At 44.1% G+C, this 19,539-nt stretch overlaps 1 protein-coding gene across 3 annotated transcripts in view; it reads right to left on the bottom strand.

The window, feature by feature from the left end:
* LOC147034527 (uncharacterized) overlaps positions 1-19,539 on the bottom strand; it is a 111,865-nt gene that overhangs the window by 12,650 nt on the left and 79,676 nt on the right. For all 3 annotated transcript variants that reach the window (XR_015059165.1, XR_015059163.1, XM_085884879.1), the window contains 2 exons: positions 12,309-12,464; positions 7,519-7,626 (listed from right to left, as the gene is read on the bottom strand). Coding sequence is in view for 1 of the 3 variants with exons in the window: in XM_085884879.1 (XP_085741005.1) it covers positions 7,519-7,626; positions 12,309-12,464 (264 nt within the window). In the remaining 2 variants the exon portion in view is untranslated. The remainder of the gene's footprint in view (positions 1-7,518; positions 7,627-12,308; positions 12,465-19,539) is intronic.

Here is a 19,539-nt window from a genome sequence, read left to right as displayed (position 1 = left end):
CCTGTGTTTCTGCCAGGGACAACTGATCACATTGAGATTTTCCTTTGAAAGGGATGAATTTGTCTTTTTTCTGGCATATCACACAAATTCTTGGCAGTACACCAGCTGATTTGCCAGCCACCCTTTCTACAGAGGTTCTGAGGGATTTTCTACGTATGTTGTGGTATGAGTGCCCCTCTTCTCCTAGTCCGCCCACCACCTCACTGGCTCTAGCAGAAACTGCAGTAGTGTTGGCTTCTGATTTCCTTTTCCTGGCTTCAGCGGGTTTTGCATGATCCTTGTTACAAAACGATGCATCGCAGAACCGGTGACAGCCGGCATCCGCAGCAGGATCAGTCATTGGCAGCAGTTTCATAATTTGATCAGCCAGCAAACGGCATTTGTTGATAGTTTCACTATCTGTGGCGTCGCACCAAGCCTTCGCACACTCGCATACCTTACGCCAGCTCTTATCCGTGAATTGCGTCACTTTCTCATTATCCTCCACACCCAAGTGTATGAAACAATGCATATTTGGTTGTTGAAAGACCAAAAATCACTCGAAATCACACGACAACCATGGGCGCCGCCATCTTGATTTGGTCGTTTCCTCCGCGATTACAAGCATGCCACGCCCACTTCACGGCGGTTATTTCAAATGGTAATAACTGTCGGTGTGTCAACTTGTGCATATGGAAACAAGTAGGAATTTCAATGGTGTGTTCTCATGAATGTACAGGGTGAATTTCGTTTAGATTGGTGATCTGCACAACAAAACTGAACGAACCGACCCACCTCTACATGACCTATTACCCTGCACACGAAGCAAGGAGTGGGGTTAAGCAATTGGTTCACTTAGTCTGTCTTTCTTTCTGTCTGTCTGTCTGTCTGTCCACAAACGTCAGTTTATGATCAAGAAACAACTGAATTTAAATTGAAAGTTATAATGAATTGGAACATGAATCGGAACACGAATCTACAGTTAAGCAATATTTGGCTCTGAATTTTTTCCCGATTGCAAATGCGCAGAGGAGTGAAGTCAATTTTTTTTTTACTGTCTGCCCATCTGGCAGTCAACCAAAATTGAAAATCATTCCAAACAGAAAACTTGCTGTTTTTAAGGATGTCATAAATGTATACAAACAACAGCCATGAATAACTAATGTAACGTGTTAAACAAGGTGTTGTCAAAAGATGCTACATCAATGGTGGTAAGCATCACAATTTATTTTTCTCCAACTTTCAAAATCTTTGTTTTATTTAAATTTAATCATATACTTGAACATTGTACAACACAACTCGCCTTATTGGCACTGTCAAAACCTTTCGTTTAGCATTACATGTATAAAATATCATTGCATTTGATATCATCTTGACCAATCAAATTTTCCGTTCGCAGACCGCACCCTTGTCATTTTTTTATCAAGACTGCATGGGATAAGGTGTCGTTTGAACTCTCGAGTTGTTTTAGTATAATGAATATATTATGATTGATTGACGCATGACATGTAGTAGCTTATTTGTTTAAACACTATACCAAACTTACAAAAAAATCACCACAAAATTATCTTTGAAAATACTGCACTCGTGGTTTGAGGTATTTCCACTTGCACAATGCTATTGTTGCGATGACATGCCATTGTGTTTCAATGACACAGGGAGATGAATCTGTATCCCACAAAGAGACCTGAACTGCTATACAATTTTTTTCTTTTTTTTGCTGACCACACTTTTAAAAATTAGCATCATGCCTTTGTACTCAAGAATTGCATAATTCTGAGCAATACAATTTCACCTTTGACTCCAGCCATTTTTTAGTATTCTTGAATGTTATTATATTATTTTGTGCAGGATCTAAGGCTCATAGTGGAGCTGCCACACATACACACATCTCACATACATGCACATACAAACAAATATATGAGACACAACACAGGACTGTTAGACAAGACACACACCGCCACTGAGCTTGGGGGAAGTGCCATCACTCCATGGGGCACTCTGGGTACCAGTGATGCCACAACAATGGCATTACCTTTCTCAATACATTCAGTGGAACATTTCCTTAGGAAGAATTTCCTCATCCCCATGGATGCCAATCTATGGGGATTGTCCTTGCTCTTATTATATTAAATGCTGAACATCAAGCAAGAAAGCAGCACGTCCCATAAAAAAACTGGAATGGCACTCTTCCACGTTGTGACGTCGACAGATATGCCTCAGCTCCACATTATTATTGAAGGCTTTAATGCTTCAAAAAAATGGCTGCCGAATCACGTGACTGATGTCAAGTTTTTTCCCCCCCCCCATATAATTTAGCCTGAGATGACCCTCAAAATTTTTCATACTGATTGTATAAAACGTTCGTCATGTGCAATTATGACGTCATAAAGCCACCGATGACATCATCAAAAAATCACACTTGTTTTCCACGGGGAATACTTGACATGTGCCAAGTTTCAATTTTTTCCATGGAGAGGTTTTGGAGATACAGAAGTCCAAAGTTTTTCCTTTTTTCCAACATGGCTTCCACACTACATGACCTATGATGTCATTACTATTGAAACATTCTACATGAGTAGTTGCATCCTTGGTGAAAATTTATTGTCAATCAGATAAGCAGTTGCAGAGAAAAGAGAGCCAATTAGCATGGACGGATGTACTAATGGACGGACAACTTGAAAACACAATGCCGTCGGTCACTTCGTCAAAGGAGGCATATAACGTTTTTGGTATGACTCGGTTGGCGTATGAACTGCCGATTGCCCAGACTCAGAGTGGATGCTCCAATCATTTCCCTTTCTTCAGCATAAAATTCCCAATAGGATTTTAAATTTTCCGGATAATTAATGTCAGACTTCATAACTTAAACAAATTTGCTTGCTCGCAAAATATTTTGATTTTAAATCCACATATATTGAAATACATTTTTACACTCCATTTTGGTGCGGTTATCATCCGAACGGAGCACCCTGTTCGTGAACAATGTCTGTTTATAATTTTGTGGTATCACCTGCTTTATCTCATCTATATGCAGTAAATAACCCCCACTGTCCATGTTGACTAAACTGCAATTTTTCTTTTTTACCTGGGTCGAATTTGAGGTTTACCGCTGAATCAAAAACACCTGTAGTGGGGCGGCTTAGCTGATCAATTGTGCTCTCTTAAAAGCATGAAACTTGGCACATGGTTAGAGTAATACAATACAAAAATTTTTAGTCCAGGGGCCACCAGAAATTGCACCCTTGGATCTTGGATTTCAAAATGGCCCCAGTGTGGACCTGTTTTGTTAAATATCTCTTTAACGAGTACAGATATCATAACAGTTGAACCACCTATACCTACATTTTATGGCTCTAGGAAGCCAATGGTGACATAAAATGTTTGAAAATTGTGGCTGCCATCTTGAAATCCAAGATGGCCACCATTGACAAACTATTTTGCTCAATATCTCATTAAGTAGTGAAGATATCAATACAGTTTTAACGCCTATACCACATTTTAGGGGTCTAGGAATCCAATGATGATATAAATTGTTTGTAAATTGTGGCTGCCATCTTGAAATCCAAGATGGCCACCATTGACAAGCTATTTTGCTCAATATCTCATGAAGTACTAAAAATATCAATACAGTTTTAATGCTTATACCTATGTTCTAGGGGTCTAGGAATCCAATGGTGAGATTGAATATGTGACAGCTATCTTATAATCCAAGATAGCCACCATACAAAGGCCAACATAAACTATCATCAGTTAGCACAATATGTGAAGGAATGAACCATCAAGAAAACATCACAAGCAGTTGGCAAAAAACCACAGTTACCGTCACTTGACTTTTCTAGTCTGTTGCATTCCCCATCACAAGAACAAAGTGACGTGCATGGAAGTGCAGACTTCTTACACCTGCAGCGATCAGTGCATCCTTTTGTGCATCCACACCGGATAAGTTCATTGCAGATATTTGCGGCTTCCAGTAGTGTTGTCCAAATTGGTTTAAACTGACCGTCGGATGTTTTTTTCCCAACCCCACTTACTTGGACATGGGAGCTCAGGCTGTGCATGTAATGCCTGGCCCCAGCATAATGCTCCTTGGTACACTGAACGCCTAGCATGCTGCGCCAGAACATGGTGTGTCAGCGGAATTGATTCCAGAGGTCTACCTTTCTTTGCAAACAGTTTCTTTTGCGCTGTAGTAATGTCACTATAGGTACTTGTGCGATCGTACATCAAAATGACGAATCTTGCAAGAATGCTCATACAGGACTGTTATATCTGTTTGTTCATGGTTGACTTCAGATAGTGCATCTGTGAGCTCTGGGAACGACTCCCATACAGCCCATGCAGTTCGCTTACCACGCCCAGCAAACGCTGACACAGTGTCACATCCTGTCAGTGCATGAAACATGGGGAGGGCTTTAGACTTCTCAGGGCCGAGAGCAGTGGCTATGTCATGTGCAGGGAGGAATCACAAGCTCTTCCCTGTTCCAAAGGCTAACCATATCTTCGCAGAAAGTCTCTGAGTTGCCATAACTGCAAGTACGACAACATCTGTATCAACGGTTCGGATTAGGATCCTGTCATTCCCTCTCTGTGCCGCATCAGCTGCATGGAGGAACATGTGGCCATCTGCCTCTTCTTGGCTGCATGGAGCAAGTGATTCTAGATTCATGCGTGGTGGAGCAGTAAGAACCTCTGTTTCCAGTGTGACTACTAACTCTTTGCTCTGGTCTTCAACTGACTTGATTATTTCATTGGACAGGAAACTGAAAAGTTCTGTCTTGTTTTGGTCGACACAAAGAAAATTCTACCATTGTCCAGGAACTGCAACTGAGGTACCCACACGTCGACGAACTCCCCTGCCACGCTTTTCTCGGGTCATGCTCTTCAGACTTTCAGGCAGGTAACGGTTCCACACCAGGTCAAGTCGGGTTGCAGATTTGTACTGGGAGAGAACAAATGGGATGAATACCTCTTTGGCATATTCCCCAAAGGTCTTCGCTGCTCCAGGCTTTAGCATTTGAACAATCGCTGCCCCATCAAGTATTATGCATGTAACCTCTGGAGCCTGTGTACTTGCCGGTGCATTTTCCTCAAAGCATTGCAAAAGATCACTCTTTGTTCCAGTTTGAAGCTTCCCTGCCTGGGACAGGGATGGAGGGAAAGGCTGATTTTCATGACGGAAAAAATCATCAAGGTTTCTCTCACGTGTCTGACAAGCAATGTAAAGGCAGGAAAACAATTGCACATCACTCATTAATGAGGCTACCTTCTGTTTGTCTTTAGGCTCGGCTTTTCCTGATGAGCTGCTAAATAATGGCAACTTGTTGCGGGAGAGGACATCATGAGAGGCTTTTTACGCTCAATGAGCCATTCTTGCACAAATGATTCCATATGTGGCTTTCCTGCTTGATTCCTAGTTGGTCCAGCCTGGAGGAATACAGGTTTGATAGATCAGCTAGCTTAAATACAGGAGCAATGGTGGCATCCTCCAAACGGGTTTCCTCAATATATGTCACAAGTTCTGCAAAATGCTATGCAACAGAGCATGTTATCGAGATTCTCGGTGCCTTCTTGATCCGTTTCGACCATGGATGCATGATAATAGAGAGAGGCTAAACACTTTGCATGGTATTTTGCTTCAAGAGCAACCATATCTCCGCCATTGAGACGTCTCAGCAAGTCATCGTCTTCTCGAAGTGCAGCACACTCTCGAACACGTTTGTCTGTTTTGAAAGTAGAAACCTCATGAAGTTTCTCTTTTCCAGATGACCACCCACAGAAAAAGCAGAGCTCTTGAGAAATTGATGATGCAGAACTTGACAGAGTGCGCTTAGAAACACCAGATGTACCTTCACCTGCATCTTCAGCCAATATAGCTTTAGAACGCATCCTTGCACATTCCAGTTTTGTATTGTTGTACGTAAGCCTGCACGACCTATGCCAACATGCATTATGAGCAATGAAAGCTGCCTCGACACCATGACCTTCGTCCAATGTGTCAATGTTTATCGTGCTAGGCAGCAGACCGAGGTTATTAAACTCAAAGAGATTATCAGCCAATGTTTTGTACCCTGCGAGTGTTGCTTCACCTTGTTCACCTTTTCGTTGACTGGGAAACTGAACCTTTTCAGTGGTGTTCTGTTGACAAAGAATGCAGAGTTCCCACTGAGTAACTCAATCTATTTCAGCATCTGGCTTAGATGGATCCACAAGTTTGATGTGCTTTGCCATCTCGAGTTGCAGATGAATGGGCCTATGTAGGGTTGATCACTTGTGCAGTCACCATAACAATGGATGATGTCCCTGAAATGAGTAGATGCATAACAACTACCAGTTTCATAGTTTGATCAATATTTTAAAGCATCAAAAATTTATTTGTCTCTGAAATGTTAGCATAGACCTTTAGAGCAAAATAGCTGTGGATGGCAGGATTTCAAGATGGCAGCCACAATTTTCAAACATTTAATGTCACCATTGCATTCCTAGAGCCCTAAAATGTAGTTTTAGGCGTTTCAACTGTCTCGATATCTGTACAAGTTGAGGAGATATTTAACAAAACAGGTCCACAGTGGCGGCCATTTTGAAATCCAAGATGGCCGCCATACAGGGTGCAATTTCCGGTGGACCCTGGACTAAAAATTATTGTATGGTGTTACTCTAACCATGTGCCAAGTTTCATGCTTTTAAGGGAAAGCGCACAATCGACCTGTTTTTTGGAGCTAAGCCGCCCCACTACTGGGCTTATCTTTAACCACCAAAAAGATAAGATCATTTTGATACCAGTCATCAGTTTCAATCTCAATCGTCACACCAAAATCTATAATTTGGTGTCTGTCCATCTGACCGCAGAACATTCAGTCACTAGTTATCCAATCTCAACCAAATTTGCGAGGGGGATGAGGGGTCGAATGATAGAGATTGTAGTGACATAATTTGGCCCCCTCCCCAAGTGGGTTTTTCTCCCTACAAAAAAACAATGTTATGGTGTATAGATAGTAGCTTGAACACCATTCCACATTATGGCCACCACCATAGAGAGCAGGTGCTTCTTGTCTTTTGAAATGGAAATAGATTATTGTGTGTTCATTAAGTATGAGAAATGTAAGGACCATGATAGATTGGTTTTTTTGTATACATTGTCAAGGCTCGTATGAGAGCTAACACACACCGCACTGCAAGGGAGAATGAGACAAGAGGGGCGGGAGAGGGAAGGACAAAACAGTGGGGAACAGAGACATTAGGAGATCTGTGGAAGGTAGAGGGATGGAGCGGGGAACAAGGGGTATATGATTGATGTAGTTACGAACACGTAGCATACGAACACGATTGATGTAGTTATTATATTGTATGAAACCTCATCCATTTTATTGCTCACTTCTCCTGTCTATGGAACCATCTTCTAGTGGGTGTTCTGTCTCACTCTTCCCTCCAAGACTTCAAACAAGCAATGCACCACCTTTTCTTGTCACCCCCAATTCTGACCCATCCCAAGACGGCTCTTATTAACCACATTAACCTTTCCTAACTCAACCATCTCACCTGCTAGTTTCAGTACCCTCTCCTCCATCTCCTCTTTGCTGTTCTTTCATTCCCTTGATGTTTGTCCCACTGTCAGTTATACCTTGCTCTTCAATATGAGCCTCACTCCTGTAAAGGAAAGAACAAACAAAAATTGTCAAAACATGTTTTAATGATCATACTTCCTGCTGGGAAATATTTTGCTGAAATCACTTCTTGTTCATAGCATCCAATTTTCCATAATGGATGTGGAAAAATAGCTTGCAGTTATAAGCAAAAGGCAATTTGTCTCTTGAATATAGTGTCTAAAAACAATTATTGTTTTGTTGGGCATTGGTATTGTGTGCCCAAAGATATTTCATCCTGTTTCTTTCATACTAATACAAACTCACAGGCAGGCGTATATAGTTTACTGTTGAGCTCCGCATGAGTGATTTGTTTTCAAAAGAAAGCTGAAAAAGTGCAATATAGACTAGTCTTGCCACTTTTCTGTGAGGTAGTTGTGCACAGTGACAGGTGGTGAGCAGTTTAAGTGGAAAACAATTATCGTAGGCCTTCCAAGAAGCTATGGTAATACTTCCTAATGAGCATATTTACGCCAGAGGAGAGGGGATTGCATTGGGTCCGTTCGTCTGTCAGTTTGTTTGTTCATCTGCACAGAATGTGAGTACAGTATATCTTTTAATTACATACTATTGAAATGACGATAATAATAATAATAATAATAATAATAATAATGATAATGGTATATAATGATAATGATTCAATATTTGGGTGTGTCCTTCTTTCCATCCGTCCATCTATCCATCCGTCAAAATGAAAAAGAAAAACCTTTGTAACCCACCGTGGTTAATTCTAAAGGGTTCTAAAGTGTTATTCTAGAGGGTTCTCAAGGGTAATTCTGGATGCTTCCAAAGGGTTTCAAAATGTAAGTATAATGGGTTCTAAAGGGTAATTCTGACAGGTTCTGAAGGATCATTTTAATGGGTTCCAAACAGTAATTCTAAAGGGTAATTCCAATAGATTTCATTAGTTTGTGCCTACTTCATATTAAAAATGACAAACTGAACCGCTTCCTTCGGCCACGGTTGCATTTTTTAAGCATACAAGTCGATACATTTTCCCCAGATATTACATAAAATGGTATTTTTCATGATACCGTTGTGTGGAAAGGGGATGGGGGGTGCATAGCTCGACTGTGGGATATTTAACATGGGCCATGTGTTTCGAGTAGATTAGATTGCCATGTATCAGGGACCTGTCAAAGTAAGTCGTCTTTTAAAATGTGATGCTGATGAGGCAGCGTAAGTAATTTATAGACAGGATAGTCAGGGTAATATTGCATGCATAAATACCTCTTGTTTGTTGGCAGGGCCAGATGAAGACTTACTGTCACAGAAAGGGACACGGAAAAAGCGTTGCTCACTCCAAAAGGACCGTCACGATCTGCCTGACCAGTGTGTGCCAGCCACGGCGGTGCAGAGTGCTGTGGAGCCTGGAACAGGTGTTGTGTGCCCAAAGATATTTCATTCTGTTTCTTTCATACAAATACAAACTCACAGGCAGGCGTATAGTTTACTGCTGAGCTCCGCATGAGTGATTTTTTTCAAACGGACTGCTCCGTTGATGGGGCAGCTCAGAGGAGGACTCTCCCAAGAAGGACGAAGAGAGCCGAGTGAAAGGGCACACCAGAGCTCCTGGTGTGCAAAAGGAGAAGAAGTTCGTTCCAGGTTTTGCTTGCTCCTCCTCTTTGGCTTACTCTGTCATTTGCTCACTTCAAAGCTGGCTCTGTTTCATCGTTGCTCAGGGAGGATGGCTTTGAAACGTGGACACTTTTCCCAAGCTGTTTCCCAAGGGAATAAAGAGGATGAGGAGGTGATGGGGAGGTACGGTCTCAACAAGAGAAATGTGGAAGGGCAAATGGTGGTAGAGTTTGCAAAAAGAATGGAAATGGCAGTGGTATACACGTATTTCAAGAAGAAGGAGGAACACAGGGTGACATACAAGAGTGGAGGAAAGTGCACACAGGTGGATTACATCTTAAGTAGGAGATGCAACCTGAAAGAGATTAGTGACTGTAAGGTTGTGGCAGGGGAGAGTGTAGCTCGACAGCATCGATTGGTGGTCTGTAGGATGACTTTAGAGGTGAGGTTGAGGAAGAGAGTGAGGGCTGAACCAACGACCAGATGGTGGAAGCTGAAGGAGGAAGACTGTTGCGTGAAATTTAGGGAGGAGGTGAGACAGGCGTTGGATGGTGGTAAAGATGGGTGGGATGATTGGGCAACGACAGCAGAAGTTGTGAGGGAGATAGCTAGGAAGGTACTTGGTGTGACATCTGGACAGAGGAAGGAAGATAAGGAGACTTGGTGGTGGAACGAGGAAGTACAGGAAAGTATAAGGAAGAAGGGGTTGGCGAAAAAGAAGTGGGATAGTCAGAGAGATGAAGAAAGTCGGCAGGAGTACAAGGAGTGGCGTCGAAAAGCAAAATGAGAGGTGGCAAAGACCAAGGAAAAGGCATATGACGAGCTGTATGAGAAGTTGGATACAAAAGAAGGGGAAAAGGATTTATACCGATTGGCAAGACAGAGGGACCGAGCTGGGAAGGATGTGCTGCAGGTTCGGGTGATAAAGGACGAAAATGGGAATGTGCTGACGAGCGAGGAGAGTGTGTTGAGAAGGTGGATGGAGTACTTTGAGGAGCTGATGAATGAAGAAAATGAGAGAGAGAGAAGGTTGGAAGAGGTGGAGATAGTGAATCTGGAAGTGGGGTGGATCAGTAAGGATGAAGTGAAGACTGCTATGAAGAAGATGAAAAGTGGAAAGGCGGTTGGCCCAGATGGTATACCAGTGGAGGCATGGAAGTGCTTAGGAGAGATGGCAGTGGGGTTGTTAACCAGATTGTTTAATAAAGTCTTGGAAAGTGAGAGGATGCCGGAGGAGTGGAGATTAAGTGTGCTGGTTCCTATTTTCAAGAATAAGGGTGATGTGCAGAGCTGTGGAAATTACAGAGGGATAAAGTTGTTAAGCCACACCATGAAGTTGTGGGAAAGAGTAGTGGAAGCTCGGTTGAGAAGAGAGGTGACGATCTGTGAGCAGCAATATGGGTTTATGCCAGGAAAGAGCACCACTGATGCAATGTTTGCTTTGAGAATGTTGATGGAGAAGTATAGGGAAGGCCAGAAAGAGCTACATTGTGTGTTTGTGGATTTAGAGAAAGCTTATGATAGGGTGCCAAGAGAGGAGTTGTGGTATTGTATGAGGAAGTCGGGAGTGGTGGAGAAGTATGTGAGGATCGTGCAGGATATGTATGAGGACAGTGTGACAGCGGTGAGGTGTGCGGTAGGAATGACGGACCGGTTTAAGGTTAAAGTGGGATTGCACCAAGGATCGACTCTGAGCCCTTTCCTGTTTGCAATGGTGATGGACAGGTTGACGGATGAGATCAGACTGGAGTCTCCATGGACTATGATGTTCGCGGATGACATCATGATCTGTAGGGAGAGTAGGGAGCAGGCTGAATCGAGCCTTGAGAGGTGGAGGTACGCACTGGAGAGAAGGGGAATGTTAGTCAGTAGGAGTAAGATGGAGTACATGTGCGTAAATGAGAGGGAGGGTGGTGGTATGGTGCAGTTGCAAGGAGTTGAGGTGGGGAAGGTGGATTGGTTTAAATACTTGGGATCAACTGTCCAAAGTAACGGAGAGTGTGGGAGAGAAGTGAAAAAGAGAGTGCAGGCAGGATGGAGTGGGTGGAGAAGAGTTGCAGGAGTGATTTGTGACAGAAGGGTAGCTGCAAGAGTGAAGGGGAAAGTATATAAGACGGTAGTGAGACCAGCTATGTTGTATGGTTTGGAGGCGGTGGCGCTAACAAAAAGACAGGAAGCGGAGCTGGAGGTGGCAGAGTTAAAGATGCTGCGATTCTCGTTGGGAGTGACGAGGATGGATAGGATAAGAAATGAGTATATTAGAGGGACAGCGCAGGTAGGACTGTTTGGAGACAAAGTGAGAGAGGCGAGATTGAGATGGTTTGGACATGTGCACAGGAGGGAAACGGAGTATATCGGGAGAAGGATGTTGAACATGGAGCCGCCAGGCAGGAGGAGAAGAGGAAGGCCAAAGAAGAGGTTCATGGATGCGGTGAGGGCGGACATGCGGGTGGTTGGAGTGTCAATGGAAGATGTGGAGGATAGAGCGAAATGGAGATGGTTGGTCCGCTGTGGCGACCCCTAACGGGAGCAAGCCGAAAGAGGAAGAAGAAGAAGACACTTTTCCCAAGCTGCACCGTCACTTTGCACTCCACACATCACCAAAGGGAAGTCCTTGCCTGCATTATTATCTTGCTGTATAACTGCGATCTGTGGCACCTGGTGTGGGTTAGGTTGTATTTATTTCTCATCATTGTACCTAAGTTTGTGTGTCCCCATTTCCCTGTTTTTGTATGTTTTTTAAAAAAAATCGATGGTTTAAGACATTGAATTGCATAAATAAATAAAAATTGCAGAGTCACATTTTCTAAAATAAATAATTGTATAATTGTTAATTTAAAACACACTACAGCATGTTTCAACTTCAGGTCATGGATGCATTTCCTAGAAAGTGCAATGTTAAGAAAAACAACATGAAGCAGACGGGGATATTCTCATAGACGTCATGATATAAAATGAGGTTATACGTTCCCAGGGCACATTTTCGGTCACCAACATAACTTTAACCTCACTTTACTACATATTAGAGAAAATATTAAACAAGTCAATGAAGAACACAAATTATATTCACAAATAGACAATTAACTGAACAGTTAAAGGGGTACTCACCAAAATGTTGGGCGAAGATTGCTTGTTGGGACAGGAAAGAGGTGCGGGTGCGGAGGGTTTAGTTTGTGGGCTGGGATGGCAAAGGGGAGGTAAGCCCGGAGCATTACGATTCTCCCCTCGCCATGATCGGGCTTTCGGATGAGTCGCACAGCGAATCTGGAATCGAGAAGTCTCCGATCAAGCTTTCGCACAGGCCGCGACAAATCCGATGTGAGTATGTCTATAAATTACATAAAACGTGAGTCCCGCACGTCTTTTCATTGTGTACTTTTGGAATGCGAGTATCTCGATGAATTACGTACGAATACAATGCGAGTCCTATGTGTATTAATTATTATGTTTCATTGGAACGTATGTCTTTTAATTACGTGCTGTTGAAATGTGAGTACGTCTATTAATTACCGACTGTTTGAACTGACTTCATATATATATATATATATATATATATATATATATATATATATATATATATATATATCTATATATATATATATATATATATATATATATATATATATATATATATATATATATATATATATATATATATATATATATATATATATATATTACATCCATTAATTATGTACTCTAGGAATGTACCTTTTGACCCGTTTATACCCTTTAAAACCCCTTAGACCCACACCAGGCTGGACATTTTAAGACCCTTTAGAGTTAGATACTTCAAACCCCTTTAGACCCTTCAGATTGTTAAACACTTTAAGACTATTCAACCCGTTTCTTCCCTTACGACCTTCACACCTTTCAGATATTTCGACACTTCAGACCTCTTTGACCTTTTTAGACCTTTCATGACCCCCTTATACACTTTGGAGTTAAGACCATTTCAAACATTTCGACCTTTTCAGACCTTTCAACCGTTTCAGACCTATGCATCTTTTCAGAGCTTTGATCTTTTGAACATTTCGACATTCTATTTGCAATCAGTGACTTTTCATTTCATAAATTCTTCCATTCATTTGCCACACAAAACAAGTCCTGAAGAGGGTCTGAAATTTCTGATTGCTGTTTCTAGTTTGGGCTGTGGTATCTTGGATGCTGTGTAAAGGTTCTGGACTCGCAAATCCTAAAATAAAACGCACCATCAGTATCCTGAACTACAACAGTGAGCCGTGTCCGAAAAGTAAGCCAACATAAAACTGACAATTATTTAATTATTTTGATGCTACATCAGTCCTCTTGGGGAACAAATACGTGTGACGATATTCCACAAAACCCTTTGCCCCAAAACAATGATAGATTCAACATACAGAAGATCAAAATCCAGGTTGGTCCAGTTTTAAATTCAAAACGTTATGCTTGGTGCAAACACAATCCGAAGCATGCTGGTTGCAGCATCGTGTTATGGGGATGTTTTTCATCAGCAGGGACTGGGCAACTTGTTAGGGTAGAAGGGAAAATGGATGGAGCAAAACTACAGAAAAATCCTAGAGGAAAACCTGCTGCCCTCTGCCAGAAAGCTGAAATTGGGACGGAAGGTCACATTTCAACATGACAATGACCCGATGCACACAGCCATAGCTACCCTGGAGTGCTAGAGGAACAAAAAGATAAATGTCCTTGGTGGCCCATTTAGAGCCCTGACCAAAATCCAATCGAAAATCTGTGGCATGATTTGAAGATTGCTGTCCATCAAAGCTCCCCACGCAACTTGACTGAGCTTGAACAGTTTTGTGCAGAAGAATGGACAAATATTGCCCAATCAAGGTGTGCAAAGTTGGTGGAGACTGTGCTGTATCACGTGATTGGGTTTTCGTATATCATGACTCGCCCGCTAGGGGTGGCAGTGATGTACATCCGGACGCGCAATAAAGCGGGGTTACTGCTACGCTCTCGCTCCCCATGTTCTGCTGCGCCTCGGATACCACAATTGGCTGACGAGGATGTTGAGTGGACGAGTCAAGGCGTACGGACAGGTGCCCGTTTTCGTCGGAGACGACTTCGAATTGTTTTCAGAACAGTTGGGGTGCTATTTCCACGCGAATGATGTGGTTGGCGGGGGCAAACAGAAGTCGATCTTGCTCGCCTCGCTGTAGGCGGAACATTATCGACTGTTGAGTGCATTGTCGATCATCGGCGAACAGACCGCGCGTAGAATCAACGACCTGAAGCTTATCAGGTCCGACCTCACGCTGTTCACGTACACCTGCAAGAAGATAACGCCAGTCGGGATGGCAGACGTGTCTGTGCGGTACCAAGGCCAGGTCGCCGCACTTCCGTTGTACGTCGTGCAGGGGAGGGGTCCGTCTCTCCTAGGCCGAGACTGGCTGACCCGCATCAGGCTTGACTGGGCCGCCGTTCACCTTGTGCAACCCGTGCCGAGCCGATGGGAGGATCAGTTGGAGAAGATTCTTCAAAGACATCAAGGTTTGTTTTGCGACGACCTTGGGAAACTCAAGGGCGTGCATGCAAAGCTCTTCCTGAAGGAGGGGGTGGTTCCTCATTTTTGTAAACCACGATCGGTGTCGTATGCCCTGCGGGACAAGGTCAAGGGTGAACTGGATAGGCTGGAGGCCTGTGGTGTGATCGAACGGGTGTTGTACTCAGATTGGGCCACCCCGGTCATCACGGTGCTGAAACGGAAATGGAGACATCCAATTGTGCGGGGACTTCAAGTCCACGGTTAACCCGGGGTTCAGTGTGGAGCAATATCCACTGCCGTCAATCGATGAAATATATGCACGATTGGCGGGGAGTCAATACTTCATGAAGCTTGATCTGCGTGATGTATAATTGTATAATTGTTAATTTAAAACACACTACAGTTTAAAACACACTAAAACACATTTACACCTGCCGATGGATCTCGGGAGTAGCGACCTTTTGACAATCAACACGTGTCAAGGGCTCTATTGATATACACGACTCTGTTTTGGGATTGCTTCGGCCCCGGCCTTGTGGCAGAAAGCCATGGATCAGGTTTGCATTGGCCTGCCCGCTCAAACCTACTAGACGATATGCTCATTGCGGGGAAAACGGCGGACGAGTATCTTGCAAACATTGCCCAAGTGCTGACGAAGCTAGAAGCGTGCGGCCTGTGCTTGAACAGAGACAAGTGCGTGTTCTTCAAGCAGCGCTTGGAATACCTCGGGCACATCATCACACCGGAGGGCTGTTGAAAGGCCCTCGGAAGGTGGAGGCGATTCAGCACATGCCACCGCCTCGCGACAAGACGCAGCTGTGCTCGTTCATTGGTATGGCCCAGTATTACCAAAGGTTCGTGCGCGGGCTCAGCTCACAGCTTGCACCATTAACGTGGTTGCTCAGGAAGGACGAGCGCTGGGCCTGGGGGCCTGCACACCAGGCGGCGTTTGACCGCATCAAGCGGCTGCTCACAGAGGATACGGTCCTCGTGCACTACGAGCCTGCACGTCTGCTCTTGTTGGCATGCGACAGCTCTGCATATGGCATCGGGGCAGTGCTCTCCCACAGGATGGACCATAGTTCCGAGCGGCCTGTTTGTTTTGCATCCTGGACCCTGTTCGCAGCAGAGCGGGAATATGCCCAGATCGAGCGCGAGGCTCTCAGCCTCGTCTGGGGTGTGCGGAGGTTTCATCAATACCTGCTGTGGCGGAATTTCACTTTGCAGACGGATCACAAACCACTTCAATTTATCCTGAGACCCGAACGCGGGGTACCGGTGGTAGCGGTCGCGCGGATACAGCGGTGGTGTCTGTTTCTTGCTGCTTACAATTACGATATTCAGTTCCGGAGCACCGAAAAGCATGCAAACTGCGACGGGCTCTCGTGCTTGCCTTGCGCGGAGGGTCCAGCTGCGTCTGAGTCAGCGGACCGGGTTGATGTGTTCGCGCTGGGCCAGGTCCAAAGTGGGCCGATCACGGCCAAACAGGTCGTGGTGGAATCTGCTCATGATCCAGTGCTCGCCCGTGTCGTCCAGGCAATTTCTACAGGGAATTGGACCGATCTACCTTCAACACTGGCATTTCAGCCTTTCGCGTCACGCGCATCGGAGCTGTCGTTGGTCCAATGGTGCGTTATGTGGGGAATGAGGGCGGTGATTCCACCGAAGTTCAGGCAGCGGTGTTTGGAAGAACTGCATGTCAGTTCCCTTGGCGTCGTGAAGACCAAGAGGCTTGCTCGTAGCCTGTTGTGGTGGCCGGGGTTGGACAAAGACATTGAGCAGTTGGTTAAGCATTGCACCACGTGTCAAACAGATGCTGATAACCCGCGTCGAGCTTCGGGACTATGGCCTACCCCAGGCAGGGCCTGGCAGAGGGTCCATGTGGATTTTGCGGGGCCGGTTAATGGCAAAATGTTTTTGATTGTGATCGATGCATTCTCTAAATGGCCGGAGGTTATAGTAATGCAGCATACATCAGCAAACATTACAGTCAAAAAACTGCGGACGATCTTTGCTAATAAAGGATTACCCGAGGTTCTGCTCTCTGATAACGGGCCGCAGTTCATCGCAGGTGTATTTGATGAGTTTATGCGTCAAAATGGTATTCCACATCTAAGGTCCGCACCGTATCATCCTGCGACGAATGGGCAGGCGGAGTCGTTTGTTAGGATGTTGAAACGGGCTTTGCACAGGGGGGGGGGGGGGGTGTTGCGCCTGTGCAGACGGTGGTCGATGTCTTTTTTCTCCAATACAGGAACGCTAATCATCCTGTCACGGGCCATTCTCCTGCCATTCGTCTCTATGGACAGGCATTGCGGTCCAGACTGGATTTGCTGCGACCTGGAGGGTCGGTGAGTGGGGCAGTGTCGCGCCCGACGCTGCTGTGCAGTTTTGATATGGGACAGCGCGATTATTTCCATGGTTCCAAATGGGTGCCGGCTGTGGTCTCTGTGGTACTAGGGACGGCGAATTGCATGGTGCGGACTGATGGTGGGGAGGTGTGGAAGCGGCACGTGGACCAAATGCATGATCGCTGTTCAGCGTCACCCCCCCCCCATGCCGAGCGATGTGGGACCCCCTCCTGTGATGTCGCCGTGGCCAGATGTTGTATCGCCAGGGCCGGACGTGCCGACGCCCGCGGGGTGTTCACCTGATTCAGTCCTGCCCGAGGACGATGAGCAAGCTAGTTGGCCGGGGGCGATTGTTGTTGTGGATGGGGCAAGTCCGGCAAGGGTGTCGCCTCGACCTGGCCGGGAAGCGTCTGAGCCTGGGCCGTCTGGCGTCGCTGCCCGTCCCAGGCGGGTCAGGAGACGGCCGCGGTACTTGGAGGATTTTGAATGTTGATTGGTTTCGTTTGGTCATGTTATAATTGTCATTTCATCATTTGAATTGTCATTTGACGAGGAGAGGAGTGTGCTGTATCACGTGATTGGGTTTTCGTATATCATGACTCGCCCGCTAGGGGTGGCAGTGATGTACATCCGGACGTGCAATAAAGCGGGGTTACTGCTACGCTCTCGCTCCCCATGTTCCGCTGCGCCTCGGATACCACAGAGACCTATCCCAACAGACTCACAGCTGTAATTGCTGTCAAATATGCTTCCACCATCTATTAACTCAGGGGGTGAACACTTATTCAACCAAGATATTCTAGTTTTGTATTTTTAATGAATTCTCTGAAATTTGTAGAATTTGTTATTCACTTGGAAGTTGTGTGTTACGATGTGTAAATAAAGGTGGAAACAGTCTGATTTAATGCAATTTAATTCCAGGCTGTAAGGTAACAAAAGTTGAGAATTTTGAAAGGGTGGGCTCACTATAGGCACTGTAATAATCAAGCGTTCTTGATGATTGCAGTAATCATGTGAAATGAAGTCCACCTCAAACTTGCTTCTCATGGGAACTTGTAATTGTTCAATAATTTTATGCAAATCAGTTTGTTAAGCCAACCATGCCCTGTCTCGGTTCGACCACAGGAGCAGGCTCTGCAGACACAGTCTTCAGGCAATATTTCTTAAAGCTGTATCAAATGCCATTTTTGGCAGTATTTTACAGATGGGTTGGCAAGAGAAAATGATCCAATTTTGGAATAATTTTGATGAGGATTATGGTTAGAAATGCAATTTGTATTAAATTTATTTTGGTTTTGCTTCAAGGATTTATTTTAAAGGAACATAGTTAATGAATTGTTGTGTGTATATAAACAATTTAAACATAATCAGATTACAGGCAAAATGTTTGTTTAAAGATTTAAGCTATGGATAAAGGAAATAATACCAAATTGAAATATTTAGGCACGATGTCAATGGTGGTGATTAAGGAAAATATTTCCCTTAGTGTATTCTTGCTTGCCTTACATTTTGGCAATGGTTGCATTGAACAGTAATATGATGAATGTGCATATGTCATAAGTAAATGGCAAATTGGCATATGTAATTTCTAAGCAGGTAATCAGCGATGTTGTGAATGTTTATCAATTTTGTGGATCGTTCATAATAAAGGGGTTTATTTTTGCAATCATGGAATTCCTTTGACTTGTAAACATTGTATGTCAATTGTTTACCAGGTTCAATTGTATAAAATAAATTTGGTTGGCTAACCACAAGTGGAGAAAAGTACTCTGCCATTTTCCCAGGATGGCGCAGCGAAAGTTAATTCACACTGATGGACGGTTACACTTCAAACTGAGGTCAACTGTACTCTGGGTTTTGTGAGGGCTCCAAATCCAGACACCACCTCAAGTCTGAGCTTCACTTCACTCACTGAGACCTTGTTGGCACACTACACTTGCAATTTCCTCCTCATGTGTTGTTCCTCCTCATCCTTCCATTTATTTGCCACACAAAACGAGTCCTGGAGAAGGTCTGCAAAATGTGATTGCTATTTCTAGTTTGGGCGATGGTATCTTGGATGCTGTGTAAAGTTTCTCAACTCGCAAATCCTAAAATAAAACGCACCATCAGTATCCTGTACCACAACAGTAAGCCTTGTCGAATGGAAAGTCGACGTAAAATTGATAAATATTTATTTGTTTCTACACCACATATACATATCCTCTTGGGGGACGTACACATACAAATAACGATATCCACACCCTTTGGCCCCAAAACATTGATAGATTTAATACACAGTAGATCAAAAGCTAAGTTGGTACAGTTCTAATGCATCTACTGTAATGACAAGGAATTCAAACGACTTGAGAATTCTGTACATTGAGGCACTTCAATTTTAATATGACATAACCTTCCAGCCTCCCTCTAATATCAGTGAAATGAGTCCTGACTGCTTGGAACACTTCCACAAGCGGAGTGAGAATATCATTCATTCTTATGGTTTTGTCCTCTTTTT

Source organism: Eptatretus burgeri, chromosome 1, assembly GCF_056783735.1.
Source record: "Eptatretus burgeri isolate ZD-2024b chromosome 1, Ebu_testis_v1, whole genome shotgun sequence".
In the NCBI taxonomy this organism is placed as follows: domain Eukaryota; kingdom Metazoa; phylum Chordata; class Myxini; order Myxiniformes; family Myxinidae; genus Eptatretus; species Eptatretus burgeri.
Note: the sequence above shows the minus strand (reverse complement) of the source record. Positions and strands in the feature narration are given on the sequence as shown.